Genomic DNA, 27644 nt, shown 5'->3' with positions numbered 1-27644 from the left:
GCAAGGTTCTAACATCATCATTTTAGTTTTATACATTCTTTCAGAACTGCAAAAGAATATTTACAGACCTTATAGAAGGTCTACCCTCTGAGAAGTGGATCTCAACAAACTAAGTGAAACTTGAGCATCTACCTTTCCTGATGATGTGTCTTTTATTATTAATTTAAAAACCAATTTTATGGGAGGCACGGATTTTAAAAGTGTGATTTGCTGCTAAAGAGTAAATAAGATTAATTTCACGGCTCTCAAAAGATTTAGAAACTGCACACTTTTTTCAATAAGGACGGAATATACTATGTCTGCTATTATTGGTACTTTGTATTAAACAATTATCGCTGTAAGAAAAATAGAAAGAAATGAAGACGAAATATTTCTTACCAATAGCTAAAAGAACTTTGAGTTTTGGATTAGCCTTTTTCAGAAGATTCATTTTCTCATAAAGCCCCACTTTGCCATCCTTACTTTCATCATTTGCTTCAAGACTTGATATGCGTCCTTTCTTCAACCAACCAAAGGCAAATATTATATGAGTACAAAGCTGAGGGTCTATATCTTCAGGCATAAATTTGCCATTTTTTGGTCTATACTGAGACCAATTTGTGTAATAACACACCACTTTATATTCTTTTGCTTTTTTTGTTTCCATCGGCTCTGAAATACGATTAAATTTATTTTTGCCACTGTTTTTGGGGCCAATATTTTGGAGCTTGTAGGCAACAGATGTCTCTTGCGATGGTGAAAGAATGGGCTCTATTTCAGGTGCTGAAATGCGAGGTCTGAAAACGCTGTCCTTCCTAAGCACTGGGCGACGAATGATCGTTTTGCGGGTCGGGCGAAAATCTTCTTTGTCTTCATCACCGACGTTGTCAATCATACGTCGATTTAGATTGGTTGGTATTGGTAATGAGTCACTGAGGCCAATTCGATTTGTCTTGTTGCGTAGCCTCGGTCTAAATAAACTTCGTCTTATTCCTTGAGCTACAAAAACATAACTTACATTTATTCTGAGGTTATAAAGAAAGATGTAGTAACAATTAAAACTTCAGAGTAGTCATTGTCAAGTGTATTGAATGTCCTTTTAGTCGAAGATTTAGATTTTCATTTTAGGTTCTTAATGAAAATGGGAGCTCTCATAACTCAAGAGTGTCATTCACCGTTCGTGTTCAACAACCTAAATATCATTGGAAACCAGATTTTGGAAAAATATTTATAATTAAATATTGACATTCTTTTTTATATTAAAATATGAGCCTAACAGGCCCAATCTTTTATTTATTTATTTATTAATACCAAATACGGTAAGTTTTCAATAAGGACGAAATATAATATGTTTACGAGCTTTTAATCTATACATATATATTAATATATATATTATATATAATATATAATATATTTTAATATATTTATGTTTAAATATAAACATATTTCAACTACAGGAAACATTAAAACTGAGAAAATTTTCATTCCATCTTCCAGTGAGATTAATATTTTAGAAATAAAAAGATCACAATTGAGGAGGGGGAAGGGATAGCATTAGTTTCACCTATGGTATCAAAGCTCTTAAGCCGGTCATGTTCAAAACTAAAAATTAGTTCGACAAGCGTACCGGACACATTTTACTTACTGATAACGTCTTATCACGTGGTTGTCATAAAAGAGTTCTTGTAAGTAATAGAGAAGAAAAGTTTCTCATAAAAGAGAAATTGTAAGTAAAGAGCGACTCGGCTCAATAATAGGCTAACCGAAACTCTAAAAAAAGAATTTTGGGAATAATACATACATGAATAGAATTTAATTTTGATGGTGATTCCAAATCTATAAAATTAAGTTAGCTTAGTGTTCCCCATAAAAAGCTACAAGCCTTCTGGTTTTTGAAAAAGTTAGAAGCAACCCCAAAAAGTCAAGCGATCTTAGTGAAGATCACACCATTAGATTCAACATATCAGAGAATTCCATGTAGAGGTCTGAAGCTCGTATCTACAAACAATTGGAATTTTGTATTGTTTTGGAGCGTTTTGAGTTTGAATGTTACTTCTTACTATCAGTTGAAAAAACTTGTTTTTTCATTCAGTTCATTCTAAAGTGAAGTACTAACTTGTCTCTCATCTTATGCTATATCAATAAAAACGTGTTTTGAGAACTGTTTAAGACAAATCTATTTTTGTGTACTAGGAGGAGGTATTTGTTTCATATGAACCATAAAGGATTAAGTTTCGAAACCTAATAGCAGAAGACATAGAAAATGCTTCTAAATTCACTTTGTTTGCTTTTTAAATTAACTTTGATGTTTTATAAGCTCATCTCTCCTGCCATCTTTTTCAGCAACGTCTTTATTACACATTAGCATTATAATAGTAGCTTCGGTACTACATTTCGGTGTTTTGTTGAAATATTATCATAATACCAAAACTTTTACGCTTGGCATAAAAATTTGTAAATTACTTGGCTTATTAAAGATCTTGGATTTATTTCGAGTCATAAAATGCGACATCTTGAAATAGTAAGAACCTTATCCAGCGAAATTACAAAAGTACAAAAAATTCAACGAAAAAAAAAGTTTCCGTAATTCGCCATATAAAACATCTAAATAAGAGAAAAAAGGCTATATACTGTGTTCGGAGCAGCTTCAAACAAGCGATGACACATAGCTATTTTCATACTAATGATTGATAGAGGAGATACCCCACAGTGCCGGATACAGGGGGCGACCCCCCCTGACGTAGTGGTGGATTTGTGGTTGGGTCCGCTTGCTCTGGTTTGGGTTGAGAAGAAAGTTATTTCTTTTAATTAGTTTTTAATAGTTTAGTTTTTAGTAAGTTTTTAATTTTTAAAACTGTTTCTTTTTGCAAACAAGTTTGAAATAAGGTTTTAGTTACTTTGTGTGGTCTCTGTTAGATTTTACTAATGACGCATACTGCCAAAAACTATTAAATTTAGGTTCATCAAGGTGGGTTAGGTTTTTTAAGCCAACTGGGAGGCGAAAATCTTCATTTCGTAATAACAAGGAGGGAGAATTTAAAATCCTAACTTCTTTAGGCTGTCGAAATGATATTTCAAGATTGTGCTGTCACAACGGGGCTGAAAAGCAAAATATTTAATTCTTTTTACTGTCAAAAATTTGTTTTCGAGTCTTGCTATGGCACTGAGGCAAAGAAATTGATATCATTACTTTTTTATCTGTCTTTCGGTTTTTTGGGTTTGCTTTTTTTGCAAAGCAGGGCAGTTTTTACAACATTGTTGTTTTTTAGGGGATTTATATAATAAGAAGTAAATGTATGAGAAGTGCAAAAACTATAAATTTAATTTTTGGATTTTGGTGTGCTCACCAAAATGGTGGCACAATGGTGGCAACTTTATTGCCTATTTTCATCTAATTGAAGCTCTACATTATATGACAAATCACTCTTCATCCTTAAACATTAAAATAAAGGCCGCACTCTCTAAACTTTAATAAAGGTTTGTATAAGTATATACTTAAAACTAAGTATATGAGGCAAAATACTCCTTCAAAGGTTGGAGTTAATCATTCAAGAAGAATAAATTTTCAAAAAATTGTTTATAAAAGAAGGCAAATAATTATGCGTTTATTTTCTTTTATCTAGCTGGTATAGATGGGTCTCTGAATTCTCAGTTTGAATCAGTGGAATGACATTAATTTTCTTCAAACATTTAAAAATAAGAAAAAAATGATAAAAGGGGGAAATTCCCACCACTTGAGTTAACCACGGAAACAGAATGCAACTGCAATATTACTTCAGAATTTCTCACCTTCTCAATACCAGCCAGCAACAAAATTAGTTATGTTTTTGTATAGGGGTTGCATATATTGGTCCATAAAATTGTCTACTATATATACCACTGTGGATTTTTATCCTTATTTTGATACATGCCGTCCAATCATGTTACACGATTAGTTGTTTATAAATAAAAAATTTTGAAGAAAAATTCTCTTACTTAATGCTAAATCTGAGTCAAATTTCAAATTTTTATTTTTGTGCTCAACAGACATATCAAGATTTAAATGTTTGAATCGAATATCTGAAAATGTCAAGATAATAAAAAAATTAATTAGAAATCTCCACAGTTTGAAACCCTTAAGATTTAAATCACCTATCTATACCTATCCAATACAAAGATAACAAATACATAATTATTTGTTTTTTTTTAAGGAGTATTTTCCAATATACTTAGTTTGAAGCACATACCTACATGCACCTTTATCAGATTTCCTATTTTTCTGACGATTTTGGTCTTTATTCCAATATTTTAGGATGAATAGAAGAGGAAATACTAACGAAGAGCTCTAAACCGACTGTGTAATAAATAGATATAGCGGGAGTGAAAACAGAGAAATATGCTACGTTGTCATGAAAAGTAAAATTTTTATTAGTAAATTTTAGAAATTTTGTCAAAGTTGACACTATTTATTAAAAAACTATTTTTTAAAAACAAACAATGATTAGTTAATGCTTTAATGCCTATACTTAAAACCCTCGTTTTAAATGTCTTCTATGCATTTCTACTTCTTCGTTCTGTTTTTCTTGTTACACCCCTGAAAGAACTAATATTTAATGTTTATTATCTTTTACGAATATACAAATTGTGTCTTTATCCTCATTTCCCACTCTTCATTACTATCATAGTTACTAAGCGATGCCATAAAGTTAGGCAACATACTAAATGGTTTGACCTATACAAATTGTCACAAAGAATGCATGACCCCAAAAGATGGTTCAAAACCATTTTTTTTTTTTTTTTTTTTTTTTTTTTTTTTTTTTTTTTTTTTTTTTTTTTTACAATAAAAGCTTAACTCACTCGCTATCATGGTCAGAAATTCAAAGGCAAAAATTATGCAGAAAATATTAAATATCATTTTTTTTAGATGGTGAACAGCTTTTTATTTGTTTTACGGTGGGGTTCTTATAAATTACTATTCTTTTGGATCAATGTTTTTGTACCATTTTAATTTCAACAGGTTTATTAGAACTTAAACCCTCACTAGATTTTGAATGAAATTTACGACCATTTCCGCTTCCTACCAACAACACATAATTGTCAAAAGTTCCCTTTTAATTGCGGGTATTTCTTTGTTCGCAAAGTTTATCGAAGCAATCTATCATGCCCCCCCCTCCAAAGAAAATCCTGGATCCGCTCCTGATACCCAATAACCATAAATGGTACGCTGAAATATTAACCGAGAAAAGGCACAAGGTGCAACTTGGACGATCAAAAACTCAGCCTTAATTTTTTAAGTTGTGTACCTCTTACATTGTTACGTACAAACTAACGTCACAAAGCTTAACTACATAAAGATTCATGCCCAATCTTCCAACAAAAATCTAATACTCAAACATCCAAACAAAAATCTAGTCCCCTTTTCAGGCAAATTGACTGACGTAACTTTGTTCCGTTTTTCAACGGAAGAATTAACCTTAACTTATTCTAAAGATTGAGTTAACTACATTATTTTCGATCAATTTTTCAGGGTAAAGCTGACCAAATCTATTAAAAATTCTTTGGCATGAGTCGTTAGTATGAATTAGCTATTAAGCAAATTTATACCTATCTAATTTCGCAAGTCTCCGCGAGAAACCCAGGGGGCAACTAGCCTCCAGTTCGAAAAGCAGTGAGTGGGACGATTAGTGGGAACTTCTTTTGGGAAATTCTGTACATCTATTAAGATTATAAATTTAATATAATTTGAACAACTTACGTTCCAGTAAAACGGGAAGAATCAGAGCTTGTAGAATAAAACAAACCCAAAGGGGTCCGTCGAAATTCATCTGAAAAATACAAACTAATTTAGCTGTGTATGTAAAAATCGATTAATATATTATCGATCGGGCTAAAAGTTTCGGTATTTCAAAAACTTTACATCATCGGGGTTAGACCTCCATACAACCCGAGAAAGTGATTTTGAGGAAAACTCAAAAATCATTCCTTTCAATAAAATTGCAAAAATACTTATCAGCCGGCAAAAGCTCAAACCTGTCTAAACACAATGTGGACATAACAAGCCTTTTTACTTTTGAGTCGAAAAGACTCAACGTACTGCGGGTATCAATTAAGAGGGGGAACAGGGGGAGGGTAATTGCCGGCTAGTTTTTGGAATATACCAATTTTGGTATTTACACTGAGGAAATACTCCCCCCCCCCGATTTCAGAATAATTTCATTTTTCCTCCTTAATATATATATATATACATATATATATATATATATATATATATATATATATATATATATATATATATATATATATATATATATATATATATATATATATATATATGTATATATATATATATATATATTTCTTTTTTGTTCCTGAATAAAAATGTGGTACCTGTGACTCATCATTATCAGGCTTCATACAGTTCTATTTGAAACCCAAATTTGGCAGCAGATCATTATATCATTCATTTCTATTTAAACTCAGCTTTCAACTAATAGGCACATATTCTGCGCTCCTAATAGTGTCTGGTTTTTACTCACTGGGGTTTGGTGTTGCACCTACAAGGGAGATTCACCTAATTACCACCTAGTTAGTTCGCTCGTTACTAAGGAACACATCTAATATCAACTTCCAACTAGGATAACAAAAATAAATCATCAGACTAAGGCTTTATAATAGGTATTTCCCTATATTCTTCAGAAGTTGCACTGGCTTTTACCATTTTAAATCTCTTCCACAATAGAGGATTATCCACCACTGATGGTCCAACCCTCTTGAAGCCACTCTGAGAGTGCAGACATGCACCTAAGGATTCAGATGACAGAGAGTTTCTATTGTCTGTCTTGAACCTTTCCACCACAATATTTGAAAAACGAAGTGAAAGAAGATACCTTCTGAAGGTTCTTAAGTCTCAGTGACCCGCAAGGCGTTTTCATTGACAAAATTTTCCGCTCGAAAAGCAGAGGAACTTCTAGTGTAATGATGTTCCTCAACCCACTCTCTATTCTCTTCTTGTCCCAGTCTGGACTGCTGTAAAAGTGGAAGAACGGTAGCAGCGTAGGTGGTTCCATGTTTGCAGCCTTACATGGTTCAAGCATGACCAAGTGCTTAAATATAGGGGCTGAAAAATCAAACCTAATCTGCGCTTGATTAATAAACTCCTGGTAGAACTCCCTTACTGTTCTGAGAACAATTTGGACATTAGCGTCCTCGTATGTGAGGTTCCTTTCTTCGACATACTCTCGAAGAATTGTAGCTGCCTTAAAGCCATTATGGATATCCTTAATTGGCAAGTATCCAATTTCAGTGCTTACATCCAAACACATATCAGATCCTTTGATATGATTAAATAAAAAAAAAACTAATTTTTTTTAGCTGAAAGTAAGGAGCGACAATAAAACTACGAACAGAAATTACTCCGTATATGAAATGGGTTGTCCCCTCCGCAATCCCTCGCTCTTTACGCTAAAGCTTTTAATTGTTTTAAAAAGTAGAATTGTGGCGAAGAGTCAAACTTTAGCGTAAAGAGCGAGGGATTGCGGAGGGGACAACCCATTTCATATACGGAGTAAACATGAGAAGTGGAAGTCCTGGTTAGGGTAGCCTTCTGTCTCTCAATTCTCTAGAGACCGTCGATTGGTAAAAACCCTTCAAAAAGCACTTATTCATTGGCGGAAATAGCAGGTTAATTATACCAGCTTGTCAATCGGGTCTCTAGGGTTTTTATCGGCGATCTGAAACGATTCTTTCTGGCAAAAAACTTGTAAAAATTTCAGGTAGCTGAAAATATTCTATGGGACTGTTCAAAAAAAGAAAAATACATCGAAAAATGGTTGCAATCATGTTACAGGTTTTTGTCTTCTGCTCATGATAGTACCGATTTTGTTCTAACAGCAATATCCTTCATAGAGTACACTTGTGAAAAAGAGCTAGACATTTTCTAAGATTTCTAAGCAATTAGAGGAAATAGAGCGAAATCCTAGCAAACATTTTGTTGCATCTTCAAGATGCTACGGCCTGATATTAAAAGCGGTATCTTCTGCCAATGAATACATGAGTGCTTTTTAAATATAAATTTTCAATTTTAACATGGGATTTTCGAGTTCCATCAGTTCACTTAATCAAGGCCTTAAAACTTGACTTTTTGTCACAATGCTTTAAGAAAGGCTGCACAGACACAATATTGTGCTAAATATTGTGCTATTGTGGCTAAGACACAATAGTGGTTGAACTTGAATAAGAAATATCTTTTAAAGAACTTTAAGACTTTAGCGTAAAGAGCGAGGGTTGATGAAGAGGCAGCCACCCTCATATACGGAATTGTTTCTCTTCGTTTCAATTTTTTTATGTTGTTCCTTACCTTGACTTTAAAAGATTTGTCTTTTTTTTAATTTAACTTTAAGGAGCAAGATCTGATAAAACGTTCTTTCGTTATAGTTTAATTAGTACACTATTTTTCCAAGATGAGGAACTTTCTGACAGAGCAAGCATGTATCATAGCCAAACAACTGTCGACAATATATAGTCATATGCATGTACCAAAAGTTAATGAAAAGCATTGCTTATAGATAATAAAAGGGCTTCAAACAGCTTTTTACACTGCGATTTACCGATTACCTGTTCAACTTGCGTTTATACCATTCCACCAATAATAGAAAAAATCACGAAAATCACTGAGCGGAAACAACTTTACCTCGTTTATTCTTTTTTATTAACCAAAATCGAGGATTAAATCACTTTCCACATAATATAAATATTTGAGCTAATGACGCGTAAAACCTCAAAATTTGATAATTCGGTTAAGGAAAAATGAAGCAAATATTTTTGCTTATATGCAGGCTCTCACCAAGAAGAAAAAAAACATAGCGAAACACCCAGTTTCATTTTAATTTTACAGTTTGAAACCGAAAGCTTCATCAGCTTTTGACCTCTTTGACTAGGCCATGGCATAGACATGAACATTTCTGCACTAGGAAGTGTTTTATTGGCATTGTCATTCACGTGACCCCCCAAAATAAAACACACTAGGTGTAAAATTAAAACGTTTAAAACATTTGTAATTGGAAGTCAGGAGTCCCAAAATTGAGAGTATTTATGTTAACGTGAAAGACCAAAATCTGATGAATGTCGCCATTCGCCTGAGATAATTCCGAAATAAGGATATTTAAAAAATATTTCAAACATAAACCGACAGGTTAGGTTAGGTTATAAATCTCAGAATTGGTTTCGAAATTAGGTTAGGATCTCAGGAATATAAACCTTAGAAATGCTCAACTTTTTTGACTTTTATTTACATAATAAACAAAAATATAAACTATTACAGATATAAATTACTACGCTAGGGAAAAATTTAGATTTTGCAAACGCGTAGCGATTAACCACATAAACATTCCTAAAGACATCCTAAATAGAAATAATAACCAAAAAAACTTACATTAATTTTCCTAGAAGCATCCTACACTAATTAAAATAATATTGAAAGGAAAAAAAGAAAAAAGACAATCACCTTCTCTCAAACACCCCCATTGTAACAACCCTCATCCAAATACAACTCCCTCCACCCCAACCCCTTCAAAACGCTCCTCCCTCCAGCCCTATAGCCCACTCCAATCCCCCTCAAATAATTAGCACACCATTATGAATTAGCACTAAATAATTAGCACACCATTAGCACATGATGAATGTCAACAAATACATAGTCGCTTGGTGTATGTTCGAAATATTTGTTAAACATCCTTATTTCTGACTTTCACGGGTACGTATTTACACATATTTACACATATTACACGTATTTTACACATACGCATTTTAAAAATAAAAGAAGAATTCTAGTATTTTGTCAAACTTTACGAGCCGACTCATAAGGAAAAACTAAAGAAAAAAAGCAAGTTTTTTTTAACTGAAAGTAAGGAATGACATTAAAACTTAAAACGAACAGAAATTACTCCGTATATGAAAGGGGCTGTTCGCCCCGCTCTTTACGATAAAGTTTGACTCTTTCTCTCAACTCTACTTTTGTAAAAAGTAAAAGAATTTAGCGTAAAGAGCGGGGCGTTGAGGAGGGAACAGCTTCTTTCATATACGGAGTAATTTCTGTTCGTTTTAAATTTTTATGCCGCTCCTTAATTTCAGTTAAAAACTTGTTATTTTTATTTAATTTCTGAGCGTTTTGAATAAATAGATGTTTTTAAAACCGTAATTTGCATATTATTTTTTTTTTTAGCTAAATGGCTTTCTCATAGTTTTGAACGGATGATTTTGAGAAAAAAAGGAGCGGGGTAAGAGGCCCAGTTCCCTTCCAATGTTTTGGCTACTTAAAATGGCAACTAGAACTTTTAATTTTTTACGAAAGTTTTTATTAGTAAAAAATATAAACAACTTACGAATTAACTTACGTAACGAGCTTCTATATTCGTATGTTTTTATTACGTATATGTCTCCCCCTCGTGAACACCTCACTCTTTACAATAAAGCTTAAATTTTGTCCCAATTCCTTAAGGAAGCCCCCTGAATCAAAAAGGCCGTAGAATAAATAGTTGAAGTTGCTAAAAATACTTTAGCGTAAAGAGCAAGGTATTACGAGGAGGTGAACCCTATATGCGTAATAATTTCTGTTCGTTTTAAGTTTTAATGCTGCTCCTTACTTTCAGTTGAAAAAACTTTTTCATATTTATTTTTTCACTGTTTTTTTAAATAATGATAGACAATCCTGCACCCCCTTCACGGAAATTCTCTTCCCCCACAAAAAAGCCCTCCATGAAAAGATACCCTAACGTAGCCCCTTCTCTCAACCCCTCCTCCCCACTACAAAAAAATCACCCTGAAAACGTCTGTACACGTCCTAATAACCATTACTATACGTAAACAATGGTCAAAGTTTGTGACTTGCAGTTCCTCCCCCGGGGACTGTGAGGGAGTAAGTCGTGCCGAAAGACATACTTATTAGGTTTTTGATCATGCTGAATAAAATGGCTATCTCAAAATTTTAATCTGGTGACTTTGGGAAAAAATTGAGCGTGGGAGGGGGCCTAGGTGCCCTCCAATTAGTTTGGTCACTTAAAAAGGACACTAAAACTTTTAATTTTCGTTAGAATGAACCCTCTTGCGACATTCTAGGAATAATGGGTTGATACGATCACCCATGAAAAAAAAAGGAAAAAAAAGAAAACAAATAAATAAACACGCATCCGTGATCTGTCTTATGGGAAAAATACAAAATTCCACATTTTTGTCAATAGGAGCTTGAAACTTCTACAGTAGGGTTCTCTGATACGCTTAATCTGACTGTGTGATTTCTGTTAATATTCCATTTTAGGGGGTGTTTCCCCTTATTTTTTAAAATAAGGCAAATTTTCTCAGGCATGTAACTTTTGATGGGCAAAACTAAACTTGATGAAACTCGCATAATTAGAATCAGCATAAAAAATTCGATTCTCTTGATCTAACTATTGATATCAAAATTCCCTTTTTTTTTAGTTTGGGTTACTATTGAGCCGAGTCGCTCCTTACTACAGTTCGTTACCACGAACTGCTTGATAAGCATATATGGTGAATCTAGGTACGCACACGACGATTTGTTTGCGGGAAGAGAAGCTCATATTCGTTAAAGCAAGGAAAAATAGGTCACAGGAAAATCATGGGAGATCATGGCAGTTACCAAAGTTATTGGCATATGGAGCTTATCACCAAATGATAAAATTTGGTGTAAAGACCAAGCTGCGTATTTTATTGAAGAGCTATTCTGTTCTAAAAAAATTGAAAGAACAGTTAGACAAGTTGTTTACAATTATAGTTTGTCTTTTTCTAACAATTTCGTTGGACACTTCTATATGCAGAAGAGCTGCCAAACCATTGCAGACGAGGCAAATTACGAAATGTTCCGTGAAGTTGAAAACAGGAGAAGAGAGGAAGAGGATAATCTCCAGTATTGACTAGTTATTAGGAAGGTAAGTAAGGGGAAAATGTTCCAATTCTCATTCCAGTCATTCCAATTATGGAAGAATTGAAGGATCTAGTTGCATATTTACTTGAATTATGAAGAGCTAATAAACAAATACGTATTTTATACCACATTTGATGAATTAGATATTATTTAACTCTTTTATGTTTGTTCTAGAAAGGAAGAACAAATGCTAGGTGTTATTTGTTTTCCAATATTAATAGAAAGAAGAAATATCATTTTAGATTGCTTTTCCTGAGCTTTGACAGCTTCTGTGGTAATTGGTGTTCCTTTTCTTTCTAGAGATAGTAATCTTAAAAATACAGAGCAATTTAAAATTTCATTCATAATCCAAATTTCCATCTCATTTTTATACGGCCAACCTTCAAATTTATTTTACAAGCCCTGAGCTGAACGGACGGGTCTACAAGCCCTCAACAGATAACTTCGTTGAACGCACAGTTTTGTGCTAATAAAGAGACAGCATGGTGGTAGTTAGTGGGATATTGTGAGCGATCTTAAGCATGCCAATCAACAGTAGGACACAACAGGACTAAATTTACGTTACAGAGACAGAGTGAAATGTCGCCGTAACCTTCGTCGACTTCACTGACATTTTCTTCAAGAAAAATGATAGCACGTTTCTTAGAAGTGGTCTCAAATACACTGCTTCTGCTTAAAACTAGCTATATTCCCCTTTTCCTGACACCAAACCAATATTTTCATTTATGAAAAAGCACTACAGGGTGTGTACAACCAAACGCCGTGGTTGTTTGGCTTGAAAATATGAAACCTGTCTCTTTTTTCCGATTTCTTGATTGGTTGAACTATTTCGTCGCAAAAACAAAATTTTCTAAGCTCTTCTGTTGAGAATTATGTACGCAGCACAGGTATCTGTTTTTATTTTCTGTTTTTGAACATGACATACTATTCTTGCTTATATATCACTCTGTGTGATAGGCCTGAAAACATATATTTCTTAATAGGTACGCCAACCTTGTTAAAAATTAAGTCAGGTCTAAATATGGGAGTTTTCAACTGTAGAAAGTTGTCCCAAATTTAATGCAACCAAACTTCATTTTTTGCAACCCTCGTCTTTGTTTTTCCAAAGGTAAGGTCTGTTATAGCAGATAATTAGTCAGGTGAGCTAAAATGCAGACATAAAAATGAATTACTCCGCAATTTTCTTGGCCTTATAGTCAAAATATCTACTTCGAGGAATGAAAATTTAATTTTCAAAGGTCAGCATTTTATATATACAGAATAGGATTGACACTTTCCAACTAGAGCAGAGCAGTCCTTTCAAAAGAATGTTATCATTTACGCAAACATAAATTCGGCTGAATTTCATAGCAGGAATAGCTATGGCCCTCTTTGCCCCTCCAAATTGCACTATTAAAAACCCTTGAGCGACCCCAGTTCAAAGAAAGTGCAACATCCTTATCTTTCTTATAGAAAACCAAAGCTGGGTGAGGAGCCTTAGTCCCGTTTTGATTCTTCGATCAAACAAACTGTTAATCCTTCATTATCTGGTTCAAACAATGTGCATTATTCCTACCTTTCTGCTAAATGATCACTATACTAAGGGTGGGTTTGGAAAGGTACAGATCCAAGTGTGGTAGCAATAACGCGGATTGAAAATCCTTCAATAAATCCGGATAAAAACTAGGTTCAAGATTTGGTATGTTTTTATATTGAATTTGGACTAGCTCGTTTTTAGACCGTCACCGTCTTACTTGGTTCAAATATTTGGCACAACAAGGATCTTGTTGAATCTGCCTATCTGCCTTGAAAAAAAAACTATCTGCCTTGGTTCAAAATTCGATTTTCTCTCCATTTGACAACTGCCTTATATCACTGCTATGAGAGGAACAAAGCGTAAGCTTCAATATATTTAACTTTTAAAGTCTCTCTGACATTCCTCTGACTCAGCCCTAGACGCAGAAAATGAGATGAGAACCTAAATCAAAATCAGGGATGTAAATGGCGCGCAACAACAAATAGCAGCACTTTTGAATCCCTCCTGTATGTACATTTTTTATTATGAGAATATGTTAAGGCGAAAGAGGGCTATAGAACGTCATACATTTAAGAAATTTGAAATTTTAATCCTAACTTTAATTTGAAACCGGTGCCTACATGCATGCCTGCTGGAACGGGCTATTTAAGATAGTTCCGTTCGACGCTCCACCACGAAAAAGGGTCTGACGTCAACCTACTAGAACAACAGACAGTAAAAGTCTACCTAAGCTAGCACCCAGTAGACTATGGGCCAAAGTTAACCAAAAACAGTAAATTTCGACCCAGGCAGGAATGATATGAGGCCCTTTATAATATAATATCATATCGTATCATTTGAAATTGTGCTTTGTTTTTGGTCTTTTTTTTTTTACTTTTTATGTTGCTATGGCCCACGGGCTTTTGCAATAAAATCTTATCTTATCGATCTTTCTAGCCTAAGGTCCACTCTTTCCATTGAACAGACGAGGTTAGATTCTTCCCACTTTCTCAATATAAGCAGAAATCAGAAAACGAACAAAACCAAAGTTTAGCACCTGCAGCAATATCAGAGGCCAAAGGAGTTGCAAGGTCACTGAACATATGATTTAATTTTCTTGCGCTTTCAAGTGATAAATTGAGCTCCCGTAGATATAAGTGAGATATATATATATAATAAGGTCTAATGTTCCTTTCCAAACCTGAATTTAACTTTTCTTTAATTTCTAAGCAACAAATTATACTTTATTCTGAAAACTCAGCACCAAACATGTGTCATGTAACGAGATCTCCGAAAGAAAGTTTTTCCTGGCCTTAACAAGACCAGAAATGAGAAGAAATAAAGTCATACAGTAACTTAAACTTAAAACGAACAGAAATTACTATGAATGAATAAATGAAACCAAAACGCGAACAGAAATTATTATGAATGAATAATGAAACCAAAACGCGAACAGAAATTATTATGAATGAATAATGAAACCAAAACACGAACAGAAATTAAATGAAGTCACATCAAACATAAAGCAACACATGCTGCTTAGTTTGTTGATCTGTCCATTTGTGTATGTGTTTATTTTGGTGAAGCAAACTTTTGAATTGACGAATCAAGAAATAAGTAAACAATTGGTTATCAATTAAAATGGAATATATTTACAAAAAAAGCATGGTTACAAATTACCTGCATATCAGACTAATGGAGCTAGACTGATTGCTTAAAATACAATGTAAGTTCTTTGAAATCTCAGTAATTTTTGACATTTGAATTTTACAATGCTAAATGAGAAACTGTATAAAAATAATATATTTCTTTTTCCGTAAAACACAATTAATCTGCTCCTTTTGGATGATTTGAAGGGCGGCATCATCACCTTTATTTATGCAGGCCTAGCTTATTTTCGTTTTAGGTTTGGCTTTGTTTTAGGAACGCAACTCCTTTTGTCCCTGTCATCACATATCTTAGAAATCCCTGAAAATATTAAGGTTGGGAGAAGGGTGAAATGGACAAACTGAACGAGAAAAAGTCACAGACACCCAAGGGTACGTGGGTTGTTGAAGAAAAGGGATATTGCCCTCCGCTTGATTTTAGGCCTAAAAATAGGTTTTTGAGCATTAAAAACCAATTAAATGTTATGCAATTTGAAAAAGAATTGTAGATTAAAAATGCTGAATGGTTTTACTCGTTCTGGGTTAATGCTTCCTTTGGTATTTATTTCGCGATATTTCTTCTTTTAATGTGTTTTTTTTAGTTCCGTTTTTGGAGATCTTAGCTCAAAGTTGATAGATATTGGATGTCACAAGTTTAACTGTATTCTTTGTTGTCTTTTCTACGTGTCTTGCAAAGAGGGAGATAAACGGTCCTTTTTAAAAAAAACCTATGTTTTTTTTAATTATTGTCTTGGTTGCTTTTGAAACAATTTAGCTTTTATGGTGCTGCTAAATATAGAATATTTAGTAAAAATTTACCAGAAAACTAACGGAAAATCGCTTTTGAATTTGCAATTAATTATCAACATTCAAAACTTTTGACCAACCATTATGATACTGAAAACAAAATAATGGTAAATAGAAACATAATAAGAACTGCGGAGAATGAGTTTTTCTACCTTATTATCAAAGAGCCCTTAAAAAGGTTCATATCCCTATGTTTCCTCATTAGTATCAATTATTACCGCATCCCATAAAATATTGATTCATGATGTTGTCAGGCAGGCAGTACAGATGGAAATCAACAAGTTTTTGCTCTACCCTGCCAATCTTAGCTACGCGTGTCATCTTTACACGAGCTGCTCTTCAAAGGGTCCCGTCCACCTTGGAAGAGCAGCATCGGCCCGAACAACTTGTCATTCCAAAAACAATCTTGCTTTTTTAATTAACCAGATTTTGAAGAACAAGAAATTCTCCATGTGACTACCATTTCCGATTGTTATGACTTGAAGAAATCTTAAATCAAAGAGAAATTCAAGATCAAAGCTAAAAGCAAAATACAATTCATTTAGGGAATGAAAAAGCCTGTGTATTTCCAGAACCTGCCAAAATCTGCCAAATTAAAAAAGTGTTGCTTTTCATGGAATACCATTATCCTGTTCAGGAATTGAGGTGGAGCAATAGGGGACAGGGTGGCATGTAGGGTTAGACCACTCTCCTGTTAAACTATAACTTTTTACTTAGTTACTAACTATTTAATTATATTCCATGAACAAAAGCAAAATACAATTCATTTAGTGAAAGAAAAAGCTTGTGTATTTCCATAACCTCCCGTACTTTCAACAAAATGTTGATTCTTATTGAATTTTTAAAACATCTACCAGATTAAACAATTGCTGCTTTTCATGAAATACCATTATCCTGTCCAGGAATCGGGGTGGAACAATAGGGGACAGGGTGGTATGTAGGGTTAGACCACTCTCCTGTTAAACTATGACTTTTTTCTTAGTTGCTAACTATTTAATTATATTCCATGAACAAAAGCAAAATACAATTCATTTAGCGAACGAAAAAGCTTGTGTATTTCCAAACCTCCCGTACTTTCAACAAAATGTTGATTCTTATTGAATTTTTAAAACATCTACCAAATTAAACAATTGCTGCTTTTCATGAAATACCATTATCCTGTTCAGGAATCGGGGTGCAACAATAGGGGACAGGGTGGCATGTAGGGTTAGACCACTCTCCTGTTAAACTATGACTTTTTTCTTAGTTGCTAACTATTTAATTATATTCCATGAACAAAAGCAAAACACAATTCATTTAGTGAACGAAAAAGCTTGTGTATTTCCAAAACCTCCCGTACTTTCAACAAAATGTTGATTCTTATTGAATTTTTAAAATATCTACCAGATTAAACAATTTTTGGTTTTCATGAAATACCATTATCCTGTCCAGGAATCGGGGTGCAACAATAGGGTACAGGGTGGCATGTAGGGTTAGACCACTCTCCTGTTAAACTATAACTTTTTACTTAGTTGCTAACTATTTAATTATATTCCATGGCAAAACACAATTCATTTAGTGAACGAAAAAGCTTGTGTATTTCCAAAACCTCCCGTACTTTCAACAAAATGTTGATTCTTATTGAATTTTTAAAATATCTACCAGATTAAACAATTGTTGGTTTTCATGAAATACCATTATCCTGTCCAGGAATCAGGGTGCAACAATAGGGTACAGGGTGGCATGTAGGGTTAGACCACTCTCCTGTTAAACTATGACTCTTTACTTAGTTGCTAACTATTTAATTATATTCCATGAACAAAAGCAAAACACAATTCTTTTAGTAAACGAAAAAGCTTGTGTATTTCCGAAACCTCCCATACTTCCAACAAAATGTTGATTCTTATTGAATTTTTAAAATATATACCAGATTAAACAATTGTTGGTTTTCATGAAATACCATTATCCTGTCCAGGAATCGGGGTGCAACAATAGGGTACAGGGTGGCATGTAGGGTTAGACCACTCTCCTGTTAAACTATGACTTTTTACTTAGTTGCTAACTATTTAATTATATTCCATGAACAAAAGCAAAACACAATTCATTTAGTGAACGAAAAAGCTTGTGTATTTCCAAAACCTCCCGTACTTTCAACAAAATGTTGATTCTTATTGAATTTTAAAATATCTACCAGATTAAACAATTGCTGCTTTTCATGAAATACCATTATCCTGTCCAGGAATCGGGGTGCAACAATAGGGGACAGAGTGGTATGTAGGGTTAGACCACTCTCCTTTTAAACTATGACTTTTTACTTAGTTGCTAACTATTTAATTATTTTCCATGAACAACATTTCTGATCAATAAAATAGGTTATTTAAAGCCACTTACTGAATATAAAAATATTACAATCAGTATTTTAATTAAATACTAAACAGTGCCTGCATAAGTTGTCAATATCACGTTGTGCATCATCAATAGAAAAAGTGTAGAGAAACAGAAGCAAATAATACAATGTGGTATGGTGCATATAGCCTACGCTTGTGGCTCTTAGCCACAATTGACATATACCCAAAGACCTAACTGTTGCTAAAACTGCTTCTGAGTGTAGTAATACTGTTCATAGGATCCAGTCTCTGTAAGTGGGTTTGAACCATTAGTTCTTTGGGAATGATGCTTGTTACCTCGTCACAACATTATTCTTATATCGATTTGCAAAAGTTTAGTACAATTAATGCCAATACGTGAAAAGTTGCCAGAAATAGGACAAAGAATTATTTCGTTTTTCAATATTTTGATAGTGAGATTATATCAAATAGATGATTTCAAATGACACCTTGCACTTATTAATCAAAAAAAAATGTTTTCTTTCAAATACAAATAAAGAATGACATTAAAACTTAAAACGTGTAAAATATCCTGTTCGAATGGAATTGTTGCCAATTTTCCTCTCCCCCTTATAACTTTCGAGTGATTTTTGGTATTTTACTGAAAATAAAATAATTTCGATCATTTCTTTTTAGAACATGAAAATACTTCAACTTTATTCAACATCCATAAAACATTTGCAATTACCAATGGGACAATTGTTGAATTGTAGTAGGCTTTCAGTAAAGGGTAAACACTCATTTGAACATAACGAAGTGGAACTGATATGCGCAACATACTTATTTGAAAGATTACGAACTTTTTTGAAAATATTTGCTATGTAAGAATATGGTTTTTGCTAATTCCATACATGACTTGGGCTCCTTTCATTTGTGACGTTCAGCCCTTTATTTTCAACACTGAACTATAAATTTTGCTTAACTGAAAACAGTTAAGATGCTTAACATGCTAGTCTTTTATTTTCTATATTAATTTTAGGGAAAACGATAAGAAATGCTAAACATCGAAAATTCATACAAAAGGAATTTTCTGTCCTACCATTCAAACTCGCGGTTGGTTTGAATGACTGAATGACTCAATGGTTTGAAAGAAAGTTTGAATGACTCAATCATTTTGATTAAATGGAGTGTGTCAAATTGGCTTTGGTCAAGATTGAAGGGTTGATTGAAGAGTAATTAAAGCACATGCCAATCGATTGAAGAAAACTTTTGATCAAAATGATTGACCGTCTAGGGCCTCCTTAACACATCAGTCTCGCTATGTTGGGCCATCAATCGCAATTAAATGCATCAAAACCAATGAAAGCGCAACATTTTATACCTGTAGTAGTTTTTGGCCATAGGTTTAGCCATTTAGTTTTGGAAGGCTATGCAATGGGTAAGTTAATTCAAGGTTTTAGTAGGTGATTGCATAACAGAGGTAGATAATAAGGTAGGTAATAACTGGTTATTTTTTAAGAGCCGGAAATCGGATAAAAAAAAACCAGTTGATTCTCTTTTGAACACTAATCCCGTGGTGGCACAGAGAGATTGATCTTGACTTGGTAGTACGGGACCTAGATTTTTCTATCAGCTGCCGCAGGGCCTTGAATTCCATAGAGATTATATAGCACTTCCAAATATTCAAGCAAGAAGAAGAAGAAGAACATTCAATGGTATTTCCGGTATTTCCAATCACTAAGATAAGATTTATTCATAATGATACACAATGCAATTTAATGAAATAAAACTGTCAATGTAATTGCGTCCCAGCCCCCCAGATATAAACCTTGGCTACATATAGAAGATTGCTGATTTTGCGGGTTTGCATTGTTTTTGTACTTATTTTCACATCAACAGTTAATTCAAAATTCTAATTTTAGCCAATTTAAACAAAAATAACACAACCGACGAACATTTTCACATAGCCTAGGGCTATATCTGGCCCAACTAGAGGAGGGAGCTAGGACACAAGTACAATGAGAGTAAATTTTAGATTGGAAATAAGGATTGAACATGTATTTCTTTTCTTTCAATCTGATTTTTGTCCTCTACCGTAAATTAATACCGTTCTTCTGAACTAAACATTATAATAACAAAATTTTCACTTTATTACAATTAGAAAATTTATTCTTATGGAATCCCAGAGTTTCTTTCAGGTTCACAGTATTCTAGTGTCCTGTTCTCCTAATAAACAAATACAAAGTAGAAACAATAGGGAAAATCTTTTCAAGACAGTGGAAATCGGTTCTGTGAATATTTCGGTCCTATGTCCAAGGGCCGTCTTCAGCACAATACGAGAACAAGAGAGAAAATATGTATATATAAATAAACTTACATTAAATTGTGAGAATTAAAACTAAATAATGCTTTCTAAAAAATTTTAAAAACAGCCTTAGCATCCTTACTTCAACGAAGTTCAACCAGGACTGACAAAAAGAATGAAGTGACAATATAAATTCATTCAAACTAAAGATAACAAAGTGATTAAGTGCAATTTCTTAGAGCCAACCTTGCTTTTTTAGCAGCCTGTCTCAAAGGCCTTTTCGTAGCTGGTTCAATATTATTATATTATTATAACTAAATTGAGTATAAAGAATTTAGTGAGTATTCCCCTAAGTCCCTGTTCAAAGAAATATTATTATTTATTTTGGGATTAATTTCGATTGATTCTCGAACCACCTGTTTTTATCCCGAAATCATTACTGATGAGTAATGTAAATGTATATGTAATGTGTATTAAATATAATATGATATAATACAAATATAATATAATATGTATATATACATATTGTCTCTCTTGTAACCGATTTGTAACACACCTAATGATCTTTTCATAGACTTACCGTTCCATACAAATCAAACCGCTTTAAATGATAATTAAACCACAGAAAATTTGTATTACGATAAAGAAATATATATATATATATATATATATATATATATATATATATATATATATATATATATATATATATATATATATATATATATATAGTAAATATATATATATATATATATATATATATATATATATATATATATATATATATATATATATATATATATATATATATATATATATATATATATATATATATATATATATATATATATATATATATATATATATATATATATATATATATATATATATATATATATATATATATATATATATATATATATATATATATATATATATATATATATATATATATATATATATATATATATATATATATATATATATATATATATATATATATATATATATATATATATGGTACGAAAAACATCCTTTGTTCAATTGCTACTTAAAGTTTTCTTCAGAATTTATCCATTTTCAAGTTAGAATAAATAATCACTTTTCATATTATATGTTATAGAATATTATATAGAAAATGTTTGGGCTAAGTAGGCTAAATGAAACTTCGTTTCAAGAATTATCATAATGCTGGTCTCAAAAGTTTTCTTGGTCTCCTACTGTCTTAAATACTTTTCTGGCCAAAGTACAAAGATGGAAGTTTTTTAACTATAAAAGTCAGACAAGATACTAATTTTTGAAAGTCCATCAAAATTTAATTTACCTAGAACAAACAATATTTTCCAATATTAAAAAAAAAGAAGAAAATGGTTATTTACCCCATCTTTGGAATGAACAAAATATGAGGATTAGCTGTTTATGGACCTTGGTACAGTTTCTACTACAGCTCACTAGCAAGGTTGCCACTACGGTCAATTCCTAAAGTGCTAAGATTGTTTAAATTTTCATGTTATACAACGATTTTCGATGATAAAGTCAACAAATTTTTTTTTACACGTGTCGTGACTTGAGACGCGGCACACGTATGGTCCATTTTAATGTATCTAGATTAGTTTTTAGGTCATTTTTTAAAAATCTTTTTCAATCTAGAGGAATAAAAATGTATCCTTAAAAAATGTAGCTGATCAGAGCGCTGAATGGGAAAATCTACGCGCATGTCCCGTATATTAATGCATTTAGATTATTACAAAATGTTCTGATATATATTTTGATGTGAGACACAAAATATAATTGCATTTTATATGTCTATGTTTTCAATTTGTTCATATAAGAGAAAATGTGCTACATTCAATATAGCATGTACTAAAGTGCTACACATGATGAAATATTGCTAAAATAGCACTTTTGTGCTAAGGGTGGTAACCCTGCTTACTAGTATAGAAGAGAACTTTAATATCGGATTCAAACAGTTCGTGGTAACGAACTGTTGGTAGGGAGCAATTCGGCTCAATGGTAACCGAAACTGTACGAAACAGGGTTTTGATAACAATAGATACATCAAAAGAATAAAATTTTGATGCTTGTTCAGAATATGTAAATTTCATCAAAAATTCATCAAATTCATCACCCATCAAAAGTTTGCGTGCTACACAACGATTTTCAGTGATACAGGCGACAAACTATTTACGCGACTTGAGACACGCTATACGCATGGTCCATTTAAGTGTACTTGGATTGGTTTTTAGGTCTTTTCAATGTCGAGGAATAAAAATGTATCCACAAAAAATGTAACTGATCAGAGCGAGAATGGGAAAATGTACACGTATTTCCTGTATTTCAATGTATTTAAATTATTGTCATGCATAACAAATGTTCTGATATATATTTTGATGTGAGATACGTCATAGAATTGTATTTTGTATGTCTATATTTTCAATTTGGTGTTTCCCGTATTTCAATGTATTTAAATTATTGTCATGCATAACAAATGTTCTGATATATATTTTGATGTGAGATACGTCATAGAATTGCATTTTGTATGTCTATATTTTCAATTTGGTCATATATGAGAACATTTACTACATTCAATGTAGCATGTGCTTAAGTGCTATACATAATGAAATATTGCTAAAATAGCACTTTCGTGCTAGATTTGATAACCCTGCTTACTATCAAACAGTTTGAGGTAACGAACTATAGTAAGGAGCGACCCGGCTCAATAGTAACCGAAACTCTAAAAAATGGAATTTTAATTGGAATTTGTTTGTTTTAAGATTAAATTATTTGTTTGTTTTAAGATTAAATTATGCTCCTGTTTTTGTAACTACTTCCAGTTGAAACAACTTGTTTCTTTGTTTTCAATTTAATTAAACAGTTCGTGGTAACAAACTATAGTAAGGAGCGACCCGGCTCAATAGTAACCGAAACTCTAAAAAATGGAATTTTGATACCAATAGTTACAAAATTTGCCTTATATTAGAAAATAGGGGGAAACACCCCTTAAAAGTCATTACATCTTAACGAAAATCACACCATCAGATTCAGCGTATCAGAGAACCCTACAGTAGAAGTTTCAAGCATCTATGTACAAAATGTGGAATTTTGCATTTTTTGTCACAAGACAGATCACGGATGCGTGTTTGTTTTTTCGTTTTTTTCCCCAGGGGTGATCGTATCGACCCATTGGTCCTAGAATGTCGTGTGAGGGCTCATTCTAACGGAAATGAAAATTTCTAGTGTCCTTTTTAAGTGACCAGAAAAATTGGAGGGCACCTAGGCCCCCTCCTACGCTCATTTATTTCCCAAAGTCCCCGGATCAAAATTCTGAGACAGCCATTTTTTTCAGCATAGTCGAAAAACCTAATAACTGTGTCTTTGGGGACGACTTACTCCTCCACAGTCCCCGTGGGAGGGGCTGCAAGTTACAAACTTTGACCAATGTTTACACATAGTAATGGTTATTGGGAAGTGTACAGACGCTTTCAGGGGGATTTTTTTGGTTGGGGGTAAGGGATGAGGGGAGGGGGTTATGCGGGGGATCTTTCCATGGGGGAATTTTTCATGGGAGAAGAAAATTTCCATGAAGGGAGCGCAGGATTTTTAGCATTTAAAAAAAACAATGAAAGATAAATATGAAAAAGTTTTTTCAACTGAAAGTAAGGAGCAGCATTAAAACTTAAATCGAACAGAGGTTGTTACGCATATGAGGGGTTCACCTCCTCCTAATACCTCGCTCTTTACGCTAAAGTAACTTTATTAATTTCAGCTATTTATTCTACGGCCTTTGTGATTTAGGGGCAATTCTTAAAGAATTGGGGCTTAAGCCAAAAAAAAAATTAGATAATTTAGGAGTTGATACTTCTTCCTTGCGACACGGGGGATTGAACTTAGGCCCGGCTGTCTCCGGGGCCTAGCTCTAACCACTCCGCTGTCACAAGGTGATTGTTTTGGATATTTAGATAGTAATCTATATTAAATCGACACGGGAGATAAGCAGCTTATCTCTGAGAGAAAAAAAATCCTATATTACACAGAAAAAGCGTTCAGCCTTATCTTCAAAGACATCGTAGCTAAAAGTAAGAGCGACATTAAAGGTGATACGAACTGAAAGTCATTCTGTACATTTATGGGTTTGGCAGGGATAGAAGAGGATTTCTGTGGTGTATATGCTGCTTCTTGAACAGTGACAAAACAAAAAATCGCAAAAAGAGAGAGAAACAGGGAAAGTAACAGACATTGAAAAACAAAACAAAAATTCTAAAGATATTTCAGATAAGACCTCCGCTCAACTGACCTCACAGCAAAATAATAATTATAATAATAATGAAAAAGACAAAGATAAAGTCCAATGGTCAATATAAAAACCAAACCTCAAAACAAACACAGAAACTAAACTAAGGACCGTTTTGAAGGAACAATAAAAGGGGTAATCGTTCATCTTTGCTTACAGAGGGTACTATTTGCATTACTTTTTTATTAGTCTATATCAGTGTCTTTATCTGTACACTTGATGTGGTTATTTATCTTAACTTACGATCATCTTGGGCTTTATTTATCTTTCAATTTTAATTTCTGGTTGGGTTGAGTTTTAACTAATATAGGACTTTATTTCTGTTGGGCTTAAGTTTGAATTGGCTCTTTAGTTTTCGTTAAAAAATTTCTTTTTCGGGAAGTTTTTTAACATTAATTTCTGTTCACTTTTGAATGACAACGTTTGTTATTGGTAAATATAATGAATTTTTCTCTGGTTTTAACATCTTTGGCTTAAGAATTAAAATATTCGATTCAATATACTAATCAAACAGTTTGGTAACGAACTGTAGTATGGAACGACCTGGCTCAATAGTAACCGAAACTCTAAAAAATGGAATTTTGATACCAATAGTTACATCAAAAGAATCGCATTTTAATGCTGATTTTAAATATATAAGTTCATCAAGATTAGTTATACCTTTCAAAAGTTACGAGCCTGAGAAAATTTGCCTCATTTCAGAAAATAGGGGGAAACACCCCTTAAGAGTCATACAATCTTAACGAAAATCACACCATCATATTCAGCGTATCAGAGAACCTTGTTGTAGAATTTTCAAGCTCCTATCTACAAACATGTGGAATTTCGCATTTTTTGCCAGAAGACAGATCACGGGTGCGTGTTTATTTGTTTTTTTTGTTTGTTATTTTGTTTGTTTTTTTCCCCAGGGGTTATCGTATAGACTGAGCGGTCCTAGAATATCGCAAGAGGGCTCATTTTAACGGAAATTAAAAGTTCTAGTGCCCTTTTTAAGTGAGCAAAAAAATTGGAGGGCACCTAGGCTCCCTCCCACGCTCATTTTTTCCCAAAAGCCACCGGATCAAAATTCTGAGATAGCCATTTTAATCACCATAGTCGAGAAACCTAATAACTATGTCTTTAGGGACGACTGACTCGTCGTCCCTGCAGTCCCCGTGGGAGAGGCTTTTTTTGGTTAGGGGGGAGATTTGAGGGGGGTTACGTGGGAGGATATTTTCATGGAGAAACTTGTCATGGGGGAAGAGAATTTCAATGAAGGGGGCGCAGGGTTTTTTAGTATTATTTGAAAAATAAACAATGAATAAATAAATATGAAAAGCTTTTTCTACTGAAAGTAAGGAGCAGCATTAAAACTTAAAACGAACAAAAATTATTACGCGTATGAGGGGTTTACCTCCTCGTTATACCTCACTCCTTACGCTAAAGTATCTTTGGTAATTTCAACTATTTATTCTACGACCTTTGTGATTCAGAGGTCATTCTTAGGGAATTGTGACAAAATTTAAGCTTTAGGGTAAAGAGCGAGGTATCGAAGAGGGTTGAACCCCCTCATACACGCAATAAAAACATACGAATATAGAAGTTCGTTACGTAAATTAATTCGTAAGTTACGTATATTTTTCACCAATGGAAACGTTTGTAAAAAATTAAAAGTTCTAGTTGCTTTTTTAAGTAATCAAAAAATTAGAGGCCAACTAGGTCTCCTCCCTCGCTCCTTTTTCCTCAAAATCTTCCGATTAATTGCAATTAATTAATATGCAAATTTCGTTTCAATTATTTATGCGCGGAGAGCCAAGATCAAAACATGCATTAATTCAAAAACGTCCAGAAATCAAATAAAAAAAGAAGTTTTTTAAATGAAAGTAAGGAGCAACATTAAAGCTTAAAATGAACAGAACTACTCCGTATATGAAAGGGGGTTTTCTTCCTCAACGCCCCGCTCTTTACGCTAAAGTTTCTTACTGTTTTAAAAATAGAGTTAAGAGAAAGAGTCAAACTTTAGCGTAAAGAGCGGGGCGTTGAGGAGGAAAAGCCCCTTTCATATACGGAGTAATTTCTGTTCGTTTTAAGTTTTAATGTTGCTTCTTACTTTCATTTAAGAAAAAACTTGTTTTTTTTATTTAATTCTCAGACAAAGAGCTAACATCTCCGCTTCTTTGCTGGCACTAGTAATGAAAAACCACATTGAATCGATCAAATTTAGGCCGGAAGGGTGGGTACTCGTGGCAAACAAAGTCGGAAAAAAAGAAAAAAAAGATCCTTGGGAAACCACAAGGCCTTTGTCCCACCCACTGTACGAAAATAATAACGATTGTACTACTTTCAATGTATTAAGAACATAATTCTTGGATTTTCTGAAAATCTGGATAAGAGTTTTATCCTTGATACCACTTCCTGTAGTTCAAACACAAAGTAACAGCGTTTAGATAGTTGTTAAATGAGGTTAAACAGGTTCACGTGCCATTTTTTTTCTTGCACTTTGTATTTATGCTCATATTCTTTATCCCTACTAAAAGAGAGAAATAGGCAACTGACTCTATTAAGGTTTCTTAATGAAAAGCCATCAAAAATTGCTTCAAAATTGGAGCATAAAGTATTGAAAATTGAGCCAACAATTTAAATAAAAATGGTTTTGCTCGTTGAGTACAGGAATGTAGTAATTGAATTTTAACAGAAAAAAAAACCTGAATAGACAGCTAGCTGACGCGACACTGTGTGGATTTTTCTAAAAAAGAAGAATTAGAAGAAGGAAGAAAAAAAAAGAAGAAAAAAGAAGAAAAAAAGAAGAAAAAAGAAGAAAAAAGAAGAAGGAAGAAAAAAAGAAGAAAAAAGAAGAAAAAAAGAAGAAAAAAGAAGAAACAAGAAGAAAAAAGAAGAAAAAGAGGAAAAAAAGAAGAA

General features: G+C 33.1%; 1 protein-coding gene across 2 annotated transcripts in view; it reads right to left on the bottom strand.

The window, feature by feature from the left end:
* LOC136026013 (probable chitinase 10) overlaps positions 1-27644 on the bottom strand; it is a 120557-nt gene that overhangs the window by 83120 nt on the left and 9793 nt on the right. For both annotated transcript variants that reach the window (XM_065702162.1, XM_065702161.1), the window contains 2 exons: positions 5714-5783; positions 379-978 (listed from right to left, as the gene is read on the bottom strand). In XM_065702162.1, the coding sequence (XP_065558234.1) occupies positions 379-978; positions 5714-5783 (670 nt within the window). The remainder of the gene's footprint in view (positions 1-378; positions 979-5713; positions 5784-27644) is intronic.

Source organism: Artemia franciscana, chromosome 4, assembly GCF_032884065.1.
Source record: "Artemia franciscana chromosome 4, ASM3288406v1, whole genome shotgun sequence".
In the NCBI taxonomy this organism is placed as follows: domain Eukaryota; kingdom Metazoa; phylum Arthropoda; class Branchiopoda; order Anostraca; family Artemiidae; genus Artemia; species Artemia franciscana.
This window is presented reverse-complemented; position numbering and strand designations above follow the sequence as displayed.